The sequence below is a fragment of the Larus michahellis genome, chromosome 1 (genome assembly GCF_964199755.1).
Source record: "Larus michahellis chromosome 1, bLarMic1.1, whole genome shotgun sequence".
In the NCBI taxonomy this organism is placed as follows: Eukaryota; Metazoa; Chordata; class Aves; order Charadriiformes; family Laridae; genus Larus; species Larus michahellis.
The window spans coordinates 119,688,627-119,710,689 of NC_133896.1; the positions used below are offsets into that span (position 1 = coordinate 119,688,627).

A 22,063-nucleotide genomic window follows, 5' to 3' on the forward strand; every position below is an offset into this window, starting at 1 on the left:
TGTTTTACCACGTCACAAGAATTCCACTCTTGCTCTTAGTGGTAAGCCTGAACATGGTTATTATATTTGATATATTTAAAGAAGGCAAAGGAAAAAAACTTCTATCAGGTTTGAAAATCAAGAGAGTACAAGTAAGTGTTAAACAATTTCTTTTTAAGATGAGTTGCAAAAACATTTAACAGATAGACCTTTAGGTATTCCATACTTGGCTTTTTTTCTCCTTATTTTTTTATATTTCTTTAATCTTTTTTTCCTCCTTGGCAAGGATGTTTGTTTTCAGTTCAAGCAGGAGTTCCCTAACGTGTGATAGTAAAGCATCAGGTGAGGCTCGTGTACTGCTGGGGCATATACAAAAAGTTCTTCACCAGAGCTAAGTGGTGAGGGAACTTGTCTGACTTCAGCTTTTCCTTAAATTTTACCTCGCTTGAAAGGCACAGTGACAGATTTCACCAAGAAAGGCTGCATTCTCCTTCCGGGGGCTGTACAACTGCTTACTAGGAGGAACTGGCAGCATAACTAGATATAAAAAGGAGAAATGGAATGTTTCTTCTAGGTGGTGATTATCTCACTGGCTAGGATTGTAACCAAGCACTGGGTGTGAGGAGCAGCGAAAGGAGAAACTGCTCTCAACTCATGAGAAGAGATTACTTTGTGTTAACTGACCTACAAGATCGGAGCTGGCTTATCCTGAGTGTACAAGAAATAATTTAATTGTGTTATATTATTTGTCAGTCAACACCTGATGACTGAAATCCTGGCCAGCTTTGTGCAGTATTTTTAATGTGAAAGTAGGCTAACCAGTTCCTTAAAAGTCTCAGGGGCAGCCCATCAGCGGGTGCTATATAAGAGGACAGTTTTATTGTGTATCTCTTATTCCTGTATATATAGATATCTATGTTTGGCTCTTTTACTCAAGTTCGCTAAGCTGGCATCAAACATAGGTTTCCCAGGGTGTGTCTGCACACCGTATTGCACGAGTTTGACTTAAGGTACCATTTTAAATTAATGAATTGAACCATATTGTCATATTCTTCGGCCTACCTTATATCACTTGGAAACTAATCCAAGTTAATCTGAATATATCGTTCCAAAATTTAAATAAGTGTTCCCAAATAGTTCATTGTAGTTTATCAACATCAATTTAATGAAACCAATGAAATTATATATTTCCTAATTTATATCACTAACTTTTATTTGCTGAACATATTGAGATGCAATGATTATAACAGGAACGTTATTAAATTTAGACAAGTGGATTTGTTTTGTGTAATAGTTCTAAGGGAAGGTTTATAGGTAAACATCTCTTCACCTTCCCTTCTAGAATAAAAGCTTGAATCTAGCTGAAAAGTTCTGTCAGTGACATGTGGTGATAAATGACTTGTTTTGAAATGGTTAGTAATTTCTTTTGTTTTAGATTAGTCTACCCCGATAGCACTCTCCAGAAAAATCACTGATAACAAAGGCAAAACATAAAACTTCTAATGAAACTGACAGATAGTGGAACAGTGTAATATTTTTGCAAACATAGCAAATGACCTATTTTACTCCTTTAATGCCTTTGTTATCCTAGTGGACATGAAGAATTTTTTGCTTTCATAGTTGATTGTACAAGACTGTTTTGCAACGGTTGCTTCTTCAATAGCAACCTTCAGATCCCTATTCCATCTTCATTTTGGTTGTAATGGCAACTGAGGCTTTCCAGCAAATAATGTATTGGTTGAAAACCAATGGGGATTGCTAAAATATATGGCTAAAATTTACAAAGCTAGTTTCCTAAAACTACACCCAACCTCGAGTAAGTGGCTTGACCTTTGGGAATTTAGACAGGAACTTGGGTTGAGATACTCTCAGCACGACAGTGGCTGTGCATTCATCAGAGGATGCTTTAGGCTTAGGTGAAGATATATGGAGTAGGAGAGTTTTGCTCTTATCTCCTCTGTTATGGGCCGTTTCTATTTTTGGGAGGTCCACAACTCTTACTATTGAGCAAACCTTCATAGCCTATTCCTGGGTCAGGCAGTGACCATTCCCCACTATTTTACGAGTGAGGTAACTGCGAGGTTGTGTAAGGTCATGTCAGGCAGGGCTGTGAATAGAAGCCTGGGAGCTTCATGCAGCAGTGCCAAGTGGCAGTCACTTAGCCACACAGCCTTCCAGGATGAATTCGATGAGTCTATGCTCGTCTGTCAGTAACCAGGGCTGGAGCTGCTGGATCTCACCACCCTCCTAGGGACAACACTGGACCCCGAAACACAGTTTTCCAGTGTCCCGCTGCGAGTTGCAGTGCTTGCAGTTGAGTTTGAGCACTTTTCCTGTGTAAGGGCTGATCCACTTACAGGATAACAGCCTACTTATGTTACCAATTTAATTCTTTAATTTAGGAGGAAGAGATTTGAATACACTTGCCCACGCATGTAGGAGAAAAAAATAGTACCTGATTGTATAATTAAAGACTAGATCATAACTCAGTTACTCAAGGAAGCAGAGCTGTGATTGGCATTTCCTAAATTTTGAGTGCTTGATTTAGCAACCCTAATGTGCTTTCAACACATTTAAATTTTTATGTTCTATTTCTGTCTATCTTTGTGAAGATCCTAGAGAAACTGTAATTTGCAAATTTATACTGCAAGTAAATAGGATGTTGTTCTTGAAGTATTTATTCATTAACTATTGCCTGTAGCCCACAGTTCAGCTAAACGGAGCAGCCATAAGGAAGAGACTAGGGTGTTACACTTCATTGTACCAGACGTTGTGTCAGTCAGACAGCAAAGTGTGAGGGATTTCACTCGTTCATCTACATGATGGAGGTCTGGGCTATTGGAATCTCCAGAAGGCCAGAACATGATTAAATAAGTGAAGCTTTCCAGAAGGCACGATTCATTCTCAAATGTGCAACATTAGCATATAGCAGGGGACTGAATGCTTGAGGACATCACTGATAAGTAGTAAGCCTATTGTATGAAGACAATCAGTTCAGCCTTCTAAATCAGATGGCTTGTGTGGATCTCTGTACCACACATTAGAAGCCTATCTCATGTTTGTATTAATAGGTCCTGTCAGCAGAGAGACAAGAATTCACCTGGACAGTGAAGGTTGAGCAGCTTAGCCTTGCTGTCCTTACACAAAGCTGCCCGTCACGCCATTTCAGCATGAAGGTGCATTGGCTGGGCAGCATGCTTAGGGAGATTCTCTTGTTTTGTTGGTTCTCTTAGGTTCTCTTGTTATGTTGTTAGTTTTGCTGTAGGAATGGTCAGGGAGCTGGCTCTGACATAGAAGGGTACTTTGTGTCAGCCCTGCGGATGGAAAGCAAAAGGAGGAAATGATTTCCCCAGAGACCCTCCCTCAGATGCTTTCTGTTACAATGAGTTTTTAGCAACAAGCAAAGTGAATGTATGAACCTGATGAAACAAACATGAAAGTCAAACTATTCCATACACACGAACCAAGTCTTTGGTTAAAAAACCATCAACTTTATGTGGGTATATCTTGTAATCAGGGTACAGGTCTTTACCTTTAGTGCACTTTTAAATATAGACCTTCAAAATTAGTTTCGGGATCTATGGGAAGTCAGGAAGGGCTAGTCATTTAGAAATCCTGCAACAGATACTTTAACTTAGGTGGCTGTGATTAAGTTCCTGATCTGACTCACATCACAGGTTAGTGCTGTTGAGTTTGCTGGGATGGCCATAACATTCACATGTACGTTTTTCCTCCTTTCTTCTTCTTTTTTTGACCAAAATCTTGACTCATTTTCAGGTACAGCAAGCTGCACTCTCTGATTCTTTTTGTGTTTTTATTTTTAAAGAAAATATGTTTTCAACAACCATGTTGAATTATAAATCCATTTTACTTACAAGTGACAGGGAAGGGAGGAGTAAAATAGCGACCACAAGGGTGAAATGCTGTTTGTATCTTGTCAAGAACCAGCCTAGTTATTTTCAGGGTTTTGCGGTACAGAAATGCCACTAATTTTATTATAAAGGGGTCTTTGATTATGTCAGTGATTCCTCATAACAATCTAGGCACTCATTAAATATTGATAATAAATTGATAAAAGGAGAAAAAGATATTTCTGAATTCTATTGTCTAGTTAAGGAGATGTAGAATAGAAAGGAACGAATACATCCAGATAAGGAGATAGTTATGAGAGAGTTTTGATCTTCAGAACATTTTCTTTGACATTTCAGACAGTTTCAGTGTTTCTGATTTTCAGAGTCGTAGATTTTTAAGGCTAAAATCCAATGTGATTTTGTCTGATCTCCTGCATAACACCAAGTATTCAAGCTTGTAAGGGCAATAGTGATTCTTTTGGAAGAAAATGCAAGAGTTTATCTTCCCTCTTGACTTTCTGAAAACATTCTCAAAATAGTTTTAGGAGGCGAATGACTGCTGTCATTTGCTTTCCCCTTGTGTGAAATCTAAACATGTTCCGTTTTTACAAAGTGATTTTTGTTATTGTTGTGGTTGTTACTTTGACAACAGTGAAATACAGACTGACCTGATGCAGTAATTTATTTCACTGGAAGCTGTGGGGAAAGTTTGTTGTTATTCTTTTTGTGGAAAACAAAATTGCACTTAGCTCTGAGGATTTCTGTTAATTTTTGTAAACTAAATCCTTCAGCTGAAAATTTCAGAAGAGTGAAAGAGAAATAGGAACTCAGTAAAATTTCAAACCACTGAAGTCCCCAACTTTTTCTCGATGATGTTCTGCACATCAGATGATGATTTAAACAAGTCTTAAACTAGCATAACTAAAAAAAACCCTAGCAGCTGTTCAATAGATGCTAGGGCAGGCCCATTATAAAATGTACTATGGTATGCCATAATGGTTAGGATACCAATATGTTCTATTTTTAGTACCATTGACTCAGTCACTTGAGTTCAAAAAATAAGCAGGGAACATCTGTTTATTGAAAGGATTTCCTCTATAGTAATTTCTCTCCCTATTCCATCCTTTTTAAAGTATTTCCAAACTTTTTTTTACTGGTTCTTTTCTGAAGACAATCCAATATATTTTCTGATATTCTGACTGTATTAGTCTCATTTTCTTATTACTAGCCGATGCATTGAAAAAGTAATTATTGGCTGATGTTTCTTTAAAATTCTTGGTGTCGCTTTTGCTTTTTTTTCCCTAAGTTAAAAGTGTTTGAGGTCCCTCCTTAAAGCTTACTGTACCAAAGATTGTACTGCTGGAATTGTCAAAACAAATAGCAGCTTAACTGCTGTCCACAACTCTGGTCCAATATCTCTGTCAGAATATTTAACAGCTATTCAGCCAAATATTTGTAGAGCAGCTGTACCCCTAGGCGGACTGAGTCCTATTCCGTCCTTCCTTTTAGCCTTGCCATATGATTCATCTTTCTTCTTTTAGAATATTAGTCTATTTTTAAATATTGTACAAGAAAGCAACAGCAAATTAAAGGTAAACATTTCATATCAGTGTGATACAATTCTATACAATTAAAGCAATTTAAGTATTTTCCAGAATGGACATGTTTGGGACATGGTGTGAAAAATTAAGTTGAGGAGGGACAGACCTTTTGATAATACTAGCAAGATGCCTACTCCATGAAAATACAGAACTTCACTTTGTTTCCTGAGTAAGTTCAAAAGCTTTTGCTTTTGACCTCTGTATCAGTTTTTTTTTTCTTTTTCTCCTCTGGGCATCCCTTCCTAGAGATGCCCAGCTCTTACTATGTTGGTTAAAGTAAGGCTCTGACTGTATGTTAGCCAGTATATTTATTCTTCATAGGATAAGGTGACTTATTTTACTTTTTCCCCCTAACCTACTTCGCTGTATGACAACTGAGGGCAGGATAAAGAGATCACAAATATTTGACGAGTAATTTAAATCCTAGTCTCTACTCTTTAAGAATATTCAGAATCCTGCCTTGATATGTGGTCCTCTTAATCTTGTTAGGGTTTTGTTGTAGTGTACAAGTCTGCCAGCATAGAGCAGGTTGCAGGATCTGACCTATGTTAGCAATTTTCTCCTATGAGAGCCATCCTTGTTTAATGTTGACACATTACAAATAACTGACTCTGTAAGCTAGCTAATAGTAACCTTCTCTTCACCTCCTGTAACCTGTAGTAAGATGCATAAACAGTCATCACAATCCAATGCAAAACTGATAGTGTGAAAGTCACTGAGAAAGAAATATTGCGGTGGCTAGCTGTGACGCTACCAAGTATGATTCATATTTCTGATCTCAGTCCAACTACTAGTGGGCAGGTGTCCACATCACAACACTGACGTAACTGGCACAGTCTGTCCCACCTTTGCTGGAAGCCTGTACTAAAAATAAAAAAATAAATAAAACCACAGTTTGGCTTGTTGTCATGAATGAACTAACTCTAGCCTGTAGGGATTGTTATCTACAGGTTTAAGACATTTCTTTGCAGTATGGAGAAATTTATGGTGCCTTTCCCATTCTGATCACATCTGTGTAGGTAACAGTCTTCTAGTTCCAGGGTTGCCAGGCTGGTTTGTGTGTTTCTGTGGTGGGAGAAAAGGTTTCTATTATTGTTGGTTTAGCCTTGGTAAGTCGTTGTACTATGATGGAGAAGATATCTTTCTCTTAATTCAAATGATGAACTCTTTCATAGTAAGGATGCTGTCCTTGGAAGGTTCTTTACTTTGGAGTACAATGGAAGAAAGATGTTTGGATTTGTTGTTTTTATTAAATTATCGCATGTTCTACTGTGCTGACTTCGTTTTGTTTCTTAATCACTGTAATACAAAATAGGCTTTCTGCCTTTACAGCACCTAAACATTTTCTTATTGCCAACACATTAGTATTTTCAAGGAGTCTATTAAGGTATCTCAAGTGTAGAAAGATAAGCAGATGCAGAGGTGTTTGCAGGATCCCGATATTATTGTGAATATATGCTATGTAGAACTACATTAAACAGATAATTTAAAATGCCCTTTTTGGTAGACATTGACTTTTAACATCATGTTTACCTTCTAGATGATGCTTCTTCTGAAAACTTCCCTTTGGCATTTCCAGAACTAGATCAGCAGCTGCAGGTAAACTTTATATTTTAACTACAGTTCTACTTCACATTCTCTGTATTTGTTATGATAAAAACCCTCTGGTTGTTACACTAAGGTGAAAGTTTTCAGTGGTGCTTCTCTAACCTATTAACATTTAATAAGACAGTGTATTTCCATAGAAGAAAAGATTGTCTTTTCAAGATCTGCAGAAAAATTGATCTGACATTTTTAATCCAATTGCAGGGAAATGACTATTTGAACAATCATCTCACCTGCTTTTAAAATATTTTTTACAATTCCTGTGCAAAACACAGCACGTACTGCTGTAGTGCAGTGAAGAGAGTTCTTGTGGTTTTGATAGGAGAAGGAATGAGCCAGGTATTGTATTCTCATGCCTACAGGCTCTACTGAGACCAGTATGATCAGCTTTCTCTGAAGCATTCCAAGAGAATGCAAAGGTGTATTTTGTAGTGCCATCTTATCTCTAATCTTGGGTAACTGAAGCCAGTCATCAGGATCAATGAGAGCCTCCTCAAAGTTACTCTAGTTCATGCTGCATAGCCAGCAACCCTAACGGTTCCCCAAACAGGTGTCTGCAGACAGCGTGGGATACAAGTGGTGAATCCTTTTGTGAACAGTCCTATTTGTCAGCGTAGCACAATGGAGCCCCAATATACTGGACAATCAGACAGCAGTTGATGGCAACTCCATGGTTCACCAGGCACAGAGCCAGTTTTGTATCCAGGGATAATTTCCCTTTCCTCTGTGGCAGTTCTGGAGTGTTTGTTGGCTTTTGTAAACTACTTCAGATCATCTGTTTCCCAGGAGCATTCAGACTTCCTCTGATATTTCAATATGAAGGCAGTTGTTTCCTGAGTGTAAATTGAGAAAGGCATTAGCAGACTGTGTTGTCCAATGATGTCATCCTTCCTGTCCCCATCAACTAGTGAGACAACATTGGAGGGCTGCTGACTTAAAGGACTGACTTTTCTTTCCTGCTGCTGTCATCAAAAGGATGACTGAGGAAGGAATGGCGGATGACAGAGACCCTTCTTGCTCTGTCCCTCTGATCCTGAAAATAGGGGCAGGTTCCTTAGGCATAACTAGGAGAGATTAAAGGAATGAATACCAACCTAAGATTTGGGCTGAAAGTATGCTTGCCTCTTTATTCCACTGATCTTCCAGTGCAGCAAAGACGATTGATATTTTTTTCCCCTCAGAAGAATTCAATTTGAGAAAAGCAATATTGTTTCGTGGCTGAAGCACTGAATTGAAAGTAAAGAACCTGCATTCTGTTTCCAACTCTGTCAGTGACACATTGTGTGATCCTGGAGGAGTTGCTTCATCCCTCTGCTCATCTCTGAAATGAGGTTAATAATTTTTACCTTTTTTGTTAAAGAGCATTGAGATCAGTGGGCGAAGACTGCTGTAAGAGAGTAAAGTATGATTATCATTGCTGCTGCTGGTACATAAAAACAAAATTACTAGTGTTAGATGTAGGTACTTTCAGGCCAAGTGATGATTTTTTCATTAGGACTTTTATGACCCATTTCTGGAACATACAATGCACTTTAAATGTGTAATTTCATGATAGACTGAAATTGCTCCTCTGGAAACATTCAAGTCTGCTTGATATAATAGCCCTTCAGTAAAAGTTTTTTAAGTACGCACTAGAGCAATTCCACTAAGTATACCCTCTTGGTCTGTTAAGTACCTGCTATTTTTTTCAAGAGAGCCTTCCTTTACTCTCATGATCTCAATATGATAACAAATTCAAAGAAACAATCAAAGGCTTTGATTCAGATTATGTTCTTTTTATTATCCTTCAGAAACTTGTTAATATTGAGGTAGTTGAAAGGATAACTTATGAGGACTATCTGGCTGACTCAACCACTCAAAGGTATAAAGTTAGTGATAGTGCTTCATCCTTTAGCTTTTCAAGCTTATGTGCATATTTATATTTAGATGCCTTTATATTCAACCAGAGGCAGTTAAATCAACACAGGGTTCTGAGCTGATGCAGAGGTAACAGTGCATTTAGCTTTAGCAATGAAACCATGAATTTCCTTGCTTTTGTCCATCTGGATCACAGCTTAAAGTTATAACTATTTAACGTAATTACCTGATGTTTATACTGCTTTAATTTTTCAAACAAGCAATAACTGTAACAAAGTTATAATTTACCTAGTTACATTTTCTTATGAATTACTTTTTTAAATTGCTATTATCCAAACTGCTAAGGGTGTGTCATCCCTGTATAGCATTGTGGTTGCCATTTATGTTAACGTATCCATACCAGCTTTGAAACAGGTAGCTCCTGTGTTACAGAAGCAAACTACAACATGGGCTTCACCAGGACTGCATAAGGACTGAATGGTGGTGTCCCTTGTCATTCCATCCATGCTTTTCTCTATTCCAAAGTTAGCTAGTATAAAGCAGCACACATAAAGTGTCGTGTAAATGAACCCTTTAATCGTCTGTGGCGTAGCAGCCTGAAATTCTTGAATTTGTAAGAATGCTGGTACATATTTTCATAATAAAACTATCACATCTCAAGCCACAATATTTTCATCACCATGCCATAAATACAGTCAAAAGCATTTGTATTTTATTTAAAGAAGTAAACTATAAATGTAGGGTAGGTGGCTATATAATAATAGTCACTTTTAAAAAAAAAAAAAGGAAAAAATAATAACTTCCAGGTTTCAAACATACAAAGGAAAATTCTGAAACCTGTTTTAAAAACAAAGCAAACAAACAAAAAGACCAAATTAGCTGATGTTCAGGTTGGATTTTGAAAGCAGCTTGAAAGCTATGTAAGTTCACCAAGTGACTTGGAAAATCAGAGCCTTAGAATTCTATGCACGCAGGCAGCAGACCACAGCCTGAGTACCGAGCAATTTGCACCTCTGTTTTAGGCTGCAAGCCCTTGTCCTTCTATGTTAGGCCCTGGCAGACAGCTTGGCTGTTTGAGCAGAATTACCTAGTGTTCCCACTTTTCCTACCACGATCCTACCATACCTACTCGCTGGGCACCAGTATCCGATGGCAGGGCAAAGTTCAGTGCAGCCTCCCCCTCACAGGGTAATAAACCCCACGCTTCAAGCATCTCTGCCAACTTTACAGAAGTAGAGGTAGGATTGGCTGGAGAAAAGGTATTTCTAGGAGACAACTGCAAATAGCTAATTCTCTATGAGGACTCTTACTAGAGGACAATACTAGTTGAAAGTTACAGCTTCTTTCTGAAGAATAAAAATGATCGGTCTAGTGTTCTGATCTACTAGCTAGGTTCAGACCAAAAATGTCTTTTCCAGTTACCTTTTTGAATGTTACATTTTTCTACTATGAGAGGAAGAAATTCCAAGAAGCAATTTGTAAGAGAAGAATATAAATTCTCTAACTGCAAAGTTTTGCTTTTATTTTTTTTTACTTAAAAAAAATATTAATGTATCAGCAATGAGACACAAAAGCCCTACATAAGAGAACAGAGCAGTTTAAGCTATATGCAGGAAAAGCCTGTTTTCTTGCAGCTTTATTATTAAAAAAACTACGAAGAAGTTCCTGATATGCTACCAGCGAAACAAAGCTCATATTAGTAAACTTCTTGATTTCAATTCCTTTTGTTGGAAAATTGGAAATTATTCTCTTCCCACTGACGAGCAACACTTTGAATGAGGATAAAGCACTTGCTTATTTGGGCTTCAGTGTCATTTCTCCCCTCCCCGTTGTGTGAGTAATGTGGTGGGTACTGCAGCAAGGGTAGGCTTGCTACATTTCTCAGTTTGTTATTGGGAAACGTTAACCTTTGCCTGCTGTAAAAGTTGGACTCGGCCTTGGAAGGCGCTTCCTTGATTAGCTGCATAGTGGGTGGTGGCCCCTCTGACAGACACTCTACTACGGGTTATCTGCTATTTTTGGACACCTACATCAGCATCTAAGGCCTTGTTGTTTGGGTCACTGAATATAGAGGAAGGTATCCAGTGTTAAGTACTCGCATTACTATGCCCTGTGTGCTGTCTCTCCTATTCCAGCATTTCCTGTGGCTCGCTCAGCTCATCAACCTCTTCTCTGTCAAAGTCTTTATTCCAGGTGGGAGTTTGATCCTGAAGAGGGAAGAACACAAGTCACATACGGATACACAGGGTGTTCTGTAATTCTTTATTCTTTATCATCTCTCCTCATGAAATCGTGAGCTTGAGAGGCATTTATGTTATATTTTATCTTACTTATCTGTTGAGATCAATGGAGTTAGATGACTGTAAAATTGCTGCAACAGAGAAAAGGCTCCATCCATTTATAGTATCAGTTTAAGTCAAGTTTCCTGCTTTAGTGGGAAATGTCTGTACAAAAGACGCAATGAAAATATGAAAGGGACATTTTGGTGTGTGTGATGTGCATTTAGCAGAAACCTTATTTGCTCTGGAACTTTAATAATGGACCTATTGCTTCCAGGGACTGCCAAGGCTCTTGTTAGACACGTACAAATTATTTTAGGAAGTTTAATAGTATACCATGTTTTTAAAGGGTATGCTGTATTTTTTTAATATGTATTAAGTTCCAAGATAATTCCTAGACTACTGTGGTACTCTATAATTAGATTTGATTGCCTATGAACTTGATAAGTCTCCTCTAATGCTGCTGTGTTAACTATGATCTTACATTAGATTATGTAAGACATGGATGTTTACAAAGTTGGAGCATCGTACTAAGGTTAGAAAAGAATGGAAAATCTCTCAGGAAACAAGAGCAAAGCTCTCATGCAGCTGACTTGAACTGTTTGGAGGAAGGAGAACTGCTTACTTTCATAGTAAAACTAGTCTAGACTAGATATATCTTAGTCTAGATACCTGAAACTGGCTGAAGAGTTCCAGTTGCACAACAAAAAAGTATCTCCAATTGCTTGGAATAATGTGGTTTCTTCCATCATGGAAGAGTACACAAGGCCATACAATGAATGTGGGCCACATACAAAATATTGGCACTGAACTTTTCCAGAAGTTTTAAGGCTTTTTCTTGTTTGTTTGTTTGTTTGTTTGTTTTTCTGGTTTTCCAGAATAGTTTAGCTGAACATTACCAATTTACGAAAAGTGATACACCACTCTTTAGACCACTGCTAAAGACCGCTTTCTAAACAAGTCCACATGCTCAGCTGGCAAAATTGCATGATACAATTTTTTCTTTAAACTTCAAACTTTTCAGGGGAAAGTTTCAATATTTTTTTTTCACAGTAGAGCCAAAAAGTAAATGCAAACAAAAGTGAATTAAAAATTAAATTGGTTTAAAGTTTTTGAACACTTGGGTGACACTATGAACTATACAGCTTTTGTGGATATGGAATGCTGATATTCGTATGGCAAGGCAAAACAGACTTTGTCATATGAGTGAGGCAAAAAAATTACTGCAAACTGTCCTTTTATGTTCTCCAGCAAAGATTTTAATTAGAATGGCTCCTTCAAAACAGGTGGAAACACTCAGGCTCTTTCTATTTCTTCATGAACTGCCTTTGCATATCATATTCCAACAACTTTCATATCTGGATTCCAAACAAAAATCTAAATAAACAGGGCATGTGTCTTGTAAAGATGTGCATACCCGTGTGCAGTTACAGAATAGCCTATAACAGGATCTCTTAGTGTCTACTTGCTGGATTATGTAGAAAGTTTGTCAATGTCACAGGGAGTTATTCAACAAAATGCAAGGAAAAATCAGACCTTGTTGAAAATCAGGCATAGTAGATAGACGACTAGTATGACTGAAGCTGTAGCTTTTGTCCTAGCTTTGTGAACAAAATCAAAGATGCTGTATGCGCATATTTTGCCAGCACAGGAAAATGAGGGTGGATGACACTGAGGCCTGAAATAAGCAGGATTAAAAGTAGCAACTGTTGCCATTAAATATAACTTTCTTTGGCAACGGTGTTTTTTGCTTATGTAGCAGGTATGTTTTTATATATATTAATTTATGGACGGGCAAGATACTTCATGAAGTAACAAGCTCGGGCTGTTCTAAGGAGAAATTAAAGTATGGCTGTTGGCTTCTGAGTGAAAAAAATATATACTGCAAGTTGAGCTTTATTAAGGCCTGCTGTAATTAGTTGCCTGGGTAAACTAGCAAACTCTTACCAAAAAAAATACTATACGGACTTCATGGATAAAAAAGAGCTTTCTGCTGGGAATTCCAGTTCCTTTTCTCTGCCAAGGGAATGCCATCAGGGTGGCATCTGCAACACTTCCCACAGCCTGGCCACAGGCATTCAACAAAGTCATTCCAGGTGGAATGGAGAGCAGAGAAAGACTGCTTGGATAAGCTAGGGAAAATGGAAATTTCATCTAGGATGGCTTAGAAAAATACGGTTTTACCGAGACGTAGGTTTTGGAAAGTAGATGAGAACCCTCTGTAAGTACATCTCAGGGGTAAAAGAGGTAGGACAAAGAACCCATTTGAATTAAAGATTGCACTGGCACAATAAAAAACTATACTACCTGTCTTCAACAAAACCAAACTGGAAATGAAAAAAAATGTTTCTAATCCTTGGTGAGGCTCCGGGCCAGTCTTAAAACTGAGGGAGGGGACTTCAGTTTTTCTATGACAGAACTGGGCAAGCCTGTGAATTGCAGGATTTGCTTCTGATAACAGGGGACTGGACTCGCTGATTTTGCAGGTTCCTCGCATTCCCATTTAGATGAGTATGGGCTAGTCCCATAACTGTTACTAGTCTGTTGTTCTCTTTTCTGTGGAAATATGTTAATACTGTAAATGTCTGCTGGCTAGTTGGAGTTACCACTTTGGAATACGCAAGTTTTGCCTCCGTTTCTGCATTTGTTTTTCAGGAGTTTGCCCTGCCATCTTCTGAAAACGCTTCGCTTGGCAGGAACAGATGTATCATTAATTCTTTGCACTCTTGTTTATATCAAAAAAGTAGGCTGTTAGACGTGGGTAAAATAATCTCTCTGTGCTTTTCTGTTGGCTTTCATTTTCTGGTGGGCAGCAAATAACTGACCAGACTTGTATCACTCCATTTTTTCTTGTGATAGCAGTAGATGTGTTTGTTAAATAATGAATGCATAAGCCTGTTTCATGTCGTACTGGTCAGAAATTACTCATGGACATTGTAGGTACTATCTCCGAAACCTTTCTTAGAAATTTCAAAATTAGAAAAGAGCAAACCAAATTGTCCAGTCATCTAGTCATATATAAATGTAATCGAATTTACATTTTAAAGTAAAAATACACTCAAAATTCAAAAAGTTCTTGATATAGTGCTTAATATTATCAAATGAGATTGAAAAGAATTGTATGAACAGAGTAGTAGTAAACTGATTGTATCTTTTGTTGTCAGTTTATTTTGAGTGATAATGTATCATCAATGTAAGAAAAAATGACACTGAAGAGGAAACAATGATAGGAGGGGGTTTGAAAATCAGCAACTGGTTCTAAGTGGGAATTAGATACTAAGTCTCAGCATGACTAGATAATTTTTAGCTCTCTATATATATCTTTTGAGTGGGAAGCTGGAATATAGTAACTGAATGCTGCTTTAATATTTAAACTGGTTTAAACCAGCTAGATTTGCGGAAACCAAGTTGGAAGAAAAATTAAGTTGTTTCTTTCTTTTGAAGTATCATTGTTTGGGGACTTTCCCTTGGGTACTGTTCAAAATTGTTTTATTGTGACGCATTTGTTGTTTGCTGATCTCTGGTAGATACCAGAGATGTTACTTTGGCTCACCCTTGCATTCTTGGATTAGAGCACTGAGACTTCTATATTCTGTCTCGTTAAATTTATGCTCATTATTTGGGTGGCTATATGAATGGTGCTATTGCTCATCCACAGTGAAATGCAATTAAAAGCCCTTTCCTAGCCCTTTTCATCAAGTACTGGACTGCCCTTTCCCTGGGTTCCCAAATTCTCCAAGCTCATAGAGAATGAAACAATGCACTGTGAAACAATCCTGCCACAGCATTTTCACATTTAGAACACAGAAAACAAGTGTCTGTGTTAAAATTTCAGTGAGGAGCCACATACCATCTACAAGTACCTGCAAGGTCCATGCATTAGTTACATCTGTGCATTGGGGTATATATGAAGCCAATTTATCCCACCTCCTGGATAAATTTATTTTTAATCTTTGTCTCTGAATATGTTTAGTAAAATTTAGATTTCCAGTCTAGCTAAAACAAAGGTTTACAAGATCCTAAAAAGTCTGAAGACTTGTGCTTTTCTTTTCCTAACAATGTCATGGAAGGAATATCATACTACAGAGAAGAGTCAAAGTAGGACAAGAAATAAAAAATAAACTACTTATATTGAGAAATGCAATTGGATGTGCCTTAACTGGACAGTAAAGGAACTATTTTAAGTGCTTCCTTTTGCTTCAAACAGGTGGCTCAAGCATGCTATTTGGAGTTCATTTACAGTCAATTGATTCATGGCTAATAACTTAAAAATACTACACTTCCTGAAAGTGTTATAGCCAAAATGTGACGGTCGAGCCTGAAGCCTGAATTAAGTTGCATTCTTTTTTAAGGAACAAAAAGCACTGACATTTAACCAAACCGTATTTTCAAGATTTTAGTTGAAATTTATATGAGGAGACCCAGGATAGAGTGATATCATTTGCCATATTTATTACCATCAGTGTGCACTGAAAAAAAAGTAAAAGCTTGCTGCAATAGTGTCAGTATTTAGGTTAGGAGGTACAGTGCCTTTGTCTTCACTGTGTCTTTTTTTTTTTTTTTTTTTAATGCTGTCATCCTTCTACTCTCAATCTCACCTGCACTTCTCATGCAAATTTAAAACACTTTGCAGATACAACTGATTTAACTCTCATAACATTCCTGCTAAGTATATCCCCTTCTACAGGAAATGGAGAGGCAGAGAAACTGGGTATAAACTTGAGCAAACTGTGTACAGCTTGAGGTGCTGCTGGGATAGAACCCATTGTGAAGCCTTGGCTGCACTGGAGTCAGCAGTATAACTCCTGTTGAGTCCAGTAGAATCAGCCTCAGTGTCCCAGTTCATGGTCCTGTCCCATTTTGTAATAAACCGGAATAAGCATTGCATCTATGACAAAAAAAATACATACGTTTAGTCAATAGCTTTCCATGTCTTTTCATCTTGCAGAATTGGAGAATAAGGGCTTGTTTGCACTCAAATTACCCTTCTGCTCAGTGCTGCCATTTCTACAATGAAAACAGGCTCATGTATTTTATGGGTCTGACCAATGCATCAACATTAGCATTCTTATATCACTGTAGCTGAAAAAGAGGGAGGTAAGGGAGAAATCTTTCTTTGAACAATCTTTAGAGATACTTTGCAAAGTTGACATGGAAAGTTTTGAAAATCCTTACCAGGTTTGAAGGTTTATGCATATTCTTATGCGGGGAAGTATGTTTTTTTTCTCTTCCATGAAAGGCCATCACTAGGAATATTTGGCCGTATCCTGCAGTTAGGGGGAAAAAAAGTTCTTTAAGTATTCTCATTGGAATTAAGATAAATATTGTGTCTTTCAAGATATGTATTTTTTCCTAATATTTCATTCGAAAACAGTATATTTTTTTTCTTCTTCTTTTCTCAAAGCCGCTGCCTCCTTGTCATGACTCTAAGGAATCTATGCAGGTGTACAAACAGCACTGCAAAATAGCAGAAGAGTACCATGAGGTCAAGAAAGAAATTGCTCTGCTGGAAGAAAGAAAGTGAGTAACTTTCCCAAAGTATTTACTGTTTTATATTCTGTGTAAAATCCTGTTTTAAACATGAGGGTTTCACATGATATTTTCTAACCTTACACCTCTGCCTGATGGTCACGGTACAGCACAACAGTTAGGCCGTTGGTCCGTAGGATCAACTGAGGCCACTAAGGACGCAGACTTGTCGTAGTTCTGGGCCCTCAGTTGCGCAGATATCCCTTAAAGCCTTCATTGACAGCCTCCAGGTCACATAACAATCTAGTTCAGCTGGTGTGAGTCCCCTTTTTAGTTTTAGGTAATTCTTTTTCAATTCAAATCTAAACATTTTAACGAAGAACATAATGGATCCTCAAATTTAGAGTGCTTGACAATAGTAGTAAACATTTTTCTGTGAGGTGCATTGTCTCTATGTACATTGACATTTTTAGGTTTTCATATCCAAAGTGCATAAGCTGGAGTCTTTTTTTTCTTGTCTATGGCCTATACTCACATCCCTGTCATCTTTGCATGACTATTAAATGGCAAAGTGCCCTCTGTGACTCCCAGTCCCTTTCCACAAGAAACCTGAAAAAGAAATTCAGAAGGGTGAGTAAAGAAAGGTTTTAACAGACAACCAACCCCAAGGCATATAGCAGTTACTGCTAAGTAAATCTTCTCTTTCAAATGTTTTTTTATTTTTACATTCACACTGAAGGTGACTTCAAGCAGTGTTGCCTTCCTCAAGAATTACATCAGTGTCGATCTCTGAGACTTCTTGTGAAAATGAAGACCACACCATCTTTCTTCCAAATGCTGCTTGAACAGAAACATTTGTAATATAGCAACAGGGCTCGAAAGAGCTCTGTTGCAGAGTGGGCTTTGAGTAGAAGGTGGACCGCTGTATCTGTTTCATAGCAATCTTTGCACAGATGACCATGCAGTTCAGCCAAGTTTGCATCCACGGGAGTCTTCAGCTGCGGAAGCAAGCTGATGGGAGGGAAACTGGTGAAATCCTGTAGTCTTACAAGTAAGACAGCCAAACATTTCCTTGAATCCAGACTATGCAGGGTAAGAAAGTGAGACTTGTCTTTATAAGGGTTGATGGCGACAGGCACAATATAGTTAGTTGGTGCCTAAAGTGTCCAAACTAGTTGAGGTTTCCCACTACAAATCCCCTTCCACTGTAGGACCTACATGGCACTGAGTTGCTGACAGACTGCCACAAAAATTAGAAAAGAAGAAAAAATAACCGTAAGAGATTAACACTATATTGTCCCATTTGATTCATCATTAATTAAATTTTGCCAATCAAAAATAATTGGTGTTTTTAAAAGGATGTAAAGAAGATAATTAATTCAAATATTTTTACAGTGATTTGTCAAATTTGATTGTCTATCTAAGAAGCTTACACACGTATTTAGCAACCCAGTGAATTCAGTGGAAACCGTGTGTGTTTGTCGTCTCTGAAAATCCAAACAGAATATAAAATATTGAACAGTTGTTTAAATGCTTAACTTTAGGCGTATAAACTCAAAAGGTAGCCTTAGATTGTTTGGTTTTCAGAGTCTACTAATATAAATGCATTATTATTATTACTATTGACATATCCCTGAATCAGTTATGCACATTTATGAAGTAAGCTTGGAGACCTTGAAAACTAGACTCACATACAGATTTTTGCATGAATGAAGAAAAATCCTGTTTGAATGCATTTTTCTGTATCTATGGAGCCTGTGGTACTAGCTGAATCAGAAATATTTTGCTTGTTGGGAATGGCAGATACATGCACAAAATTATTTACCTGAGCTCAAAGCTATCCTAATCAACCTCTGAGCCCAGAAGTCAGCCTCTCAGCAGTGCTTATCCTGGATGAATTAAGGGGCTGCAAGCTGGCATTTTCCTTCATTCCACCAGTGGATGTCAACAGTGGAACAATGTGAGGAAGCTCCCATCACTGCTACTTTTGATGAACCTCTTCTGTGGATAGATTTCATGCCCCAGTAAACATATGTTAAAACAAGAGTGGCGGAATAAGGCAACAAATAGAATTATACTATTGTGATCCTTTTGTGCCTTCTAATTACATATTTGTGGCCTAAATATTCACATGCTGTGTAGCTGTGAAATGCCTAAACATGGCAAATATCAGTGCAGCAATTTTCATCACCTTCCAAATCTCTTAATCTGAGGAAGCGGTCCTACAAGCCCTGGAATTGAAGATGCTTAATTTCCAACAGGTTGGTGCACTGTGGTTATTTGATTTTTGAGGTTTAAAAAGCTGCAAGTGTCAGCTGAAGGTTTTTTTTCCTCCAGATGGGAAGTATTTATGACTCCTCCCTCCGGGTAGATTCTTCATTTTGTGGTATTTTGGAGGAGATCTTACGATAGTGCCTTTCCCCTTTGGGGTGTAATTCCTTTCTGTAGCAGTCTGTTTTTATAAAACCTTCCAGAAACTAATTGGGACCTCTTCACCGCATGAGGTTTGGTTGAAATTGGAAGGTAGATTAAAAAGTGTATATGCTTACACACACGTAAGCATACACAACCTGAACACAGTAACTGTGGTTTTTTATATAAAACTACATAGAAAGGGAGTGTAAGTGTGGAGGTGAAGGAGTAAGCAAGAACTAAAAGAGAGTTTTGGTCTAGTGATCACTGATTTATATCTAAAAACATTCTCAATGGTTACAGTTTGAAAGTTAAAAGAAGTTTATGGGGTAGCATATGCTGAACGAAGAGGAGACAAGTGGATTACAATGGCTGGGGTGGCGTGCATGTTGAATATTCCATTCTTAAAAGGGAAGGATGCTTTGACTTTTCTAAAAAGCCTGATGAGATGCACAGCTTTTAGCCTCAAAAGCAGTTCCAATCGAATTGAAAAGATGGTGTTTGCAGCTTTCTGAAATTTGCCCTTGTTGCAGGTGTCTTTATCTTCTACATTTGAATTTGAACGTATGAAAATAGAGATTCACAATTGCCTAATACACCTGCTATCTATTGTCTATTTCTTTTAAATATTATTTTGGTAAAATGGAAAAAGATAGAGTTTCATCCCTTGTAACGGGAACAAACAATTTGTGCAGTGTTCTTCAGCGTACAATTTTACCAAAGGCAACCAGAAGTGCTGTTGGATGGTACCCCTGCCAGTGCTCCCAACTTCTTCTCCACAGATCAACTCACCTGTGGAATTAAAATGTCAAGACCCACCTGGCAGCATCTGCACCTGTGGTGCCTGCTGGTGGTACACAGCGCACACAGAATATGGAAGACAATGATTGTCAGGAAAAGAGCAGAAAATGGACTGAGCAAATATTTTTGATTTGTTGGTTAGCAGGAAGAACTAATGTTAAGTTAACCTGATATAAAGGTCCGTACTGGTATTGTAGCTTTTTAGTAAAACAACAAATGGAATAGTATTCATTCTACTTTAAACAAATTTTGTTCCCATCTCCAAAGATCAGTGTAACCTTTTATATGTGAAATAATACATGCACTGTTGTGGTTTTGGCTGGATTGGCCAATCAGAATGACAGATGGCCCTCCTTCCCAGCACCCCCCCATATTTCTAAAGGAAGCCTCTTTAAGAAATAAAAAGTTGAATAACATTATTTTAAAACAGTCAAAACCATTTAAGTTTTTGCAACTTTTCAAAGGCTTTTAATTCTGCTTAATTTGACTTGTCTCTCACTGTAGCGTGAGGATCAAGTACGGACAAAGTATAGAAAGGCCGTGGTGTGAAATGACAAGGGCTGCTTTTCATCAAGGCAAGAACAGAGCTTATTTGCCCCTTTCTCTTGGATGCAATGTAGATGGCAAAAGAATGTTCTAGGCTGGGAGTGGGAGAGAAGACAGCAGCTATTTCACAGGAGAACGGGTAATGTGAGAGAGAAAGGGAGGTTGCAGGTTCAAAAAAGGGAAAATCAAAGGACAAAGCGAGTAAGAAGGGGAAAAGAAGTTACTCAGGAAAAGACAAACAAAAGGAAGCAAGAAATTGAAAGAATTTAAAAGAATATCGGGTAGACTTTTTGGCTAATATAAACAATCATAGCTTTGTTTGCTGTCTTTACTCAAACTCTTCCCATTTATGCCAGCAATATGTAGTACAAGGGACAAAATCATTCTGGAATCAGAGACATGATCGAAAAGAAAGAAAAGGGTGTGGAAGCGAGAACACACCACATTTAGGTCACAGAATGTCACTTAATTTATGTTCCAGAAACACACATGTATTTCCATAACAGATGTTTTTGGGTATCTAAGTTTGGGTGAAAGGGATGGCATGGCTGGTTATTTTGAGCACTTGTTATATTGCTATTACTAGATAATGACCCTGGATTATGTAGTTAAATATTAGAGTTGCCATGGTTGCTGGCTATATCTTATATTCATAGCACTGGCTGGTTTTCTCTTTTTCCTCCCCCAGACAATTCTAATATAACTCTCCAGAAAATATCATTTGATTACCACCTGGTTTAGGATCACTCCTTTTCTTTGCCATAGATAGGATTTCTTTTCCTTCTTCTACCCATATTACAGTAGACATGCAGTGGAGATGTCTGCTGAATTTTGTGGGATCCTTCCGTATGCTTTAGCGTGCTCTTGTGACCATAGGACTCTTTCTAAGGTCTCAAGTCCAGATGGTTTCCCCAGGGTCACTATTTCTGGAGTGCCTTTCCCAACACTGTTAAAACAAGACTTCAGACTTTCAGGTACTGCAGAAAAAGTTTGGTGTAAACCGTAAAGGCAACCTTTTATCTCAGTAATTTTTCCCATTCTAGACCTGATTTTTCATCATCTCAAATGTATCCAAAATACGCGTTACTTGCCAAACAGTGAAAAAGACTGTTTTTCTAATTCAAAGAGAAACCTCAACTTGCGCTATTGCAGTGATGAATACTTACAGACCTTTTATGTGCTGGCATCCAAGACATAACTTTCATTAATGTTAAAACAGGCTGTCTCATTGTTTTAAAAATTAATTAGTAGACTTTGAATATGCAATGGCAGTCTCCTCAGACTGCAATTACGTTACAGGGTCTCATGATTCCTCCTGAGGTGAAAGCCATGTCAAATATGGGAAGAGTAAATGACCTTAGGGCTACCAGAACGCACAGACGCATGTTAGCTGGGAAGAAATGTGTAATACCACAGATGCATGGTCCTGAATACATTGTTCACAGCGAGAGAAAGACAAGTCTGCCTCTCTGCACTGTGGAAGCTGTTTTCCTTGAGTCCAGTCCACCTCCAAATACACTTACCTCCAGACAGATTTAACTGCTTCATCTGTCACTTTTCTTGGTATTTGTTCATTGTGAATATTACTGTAAAGGAACTCTGTTCTCTGCATGGTCCATCAGTAAGGCCAGGGCAAGAGAAATAATTTCCCTCAGACCATGCT

General features: G+C 37.9%; 1 protein-coding gene across 6 annotated transcripts in view; it reads left to right on the forward strand.

The window, feature by feature from the left end:
• MAP3K7CL (MAP3K7 C-terminal like) overlaps nt 1-22,063 on the forward strand; it is a 51,719-nt gene that overhangs the window by 23,255 nt on the left and 6,401 nt on the right. For all 6 annotated transcript variants that reach the window (XM_074600459.1, XM_074600432.1, XM_074600451.1 and 3 more), the window contains 2 exons: nt 6,972-7,030; nt 16,577-16,692. In XM_074600459.1, coding sequence (XP_074456560.1) covers nt 6,972-7,030; nt 16,577-16,692 — 175 coding nt within the window. The remainder of the gene's footprint in view (nt 1-6,971; nt 7,031-16,576; nt 16,693-22,063) is intronic.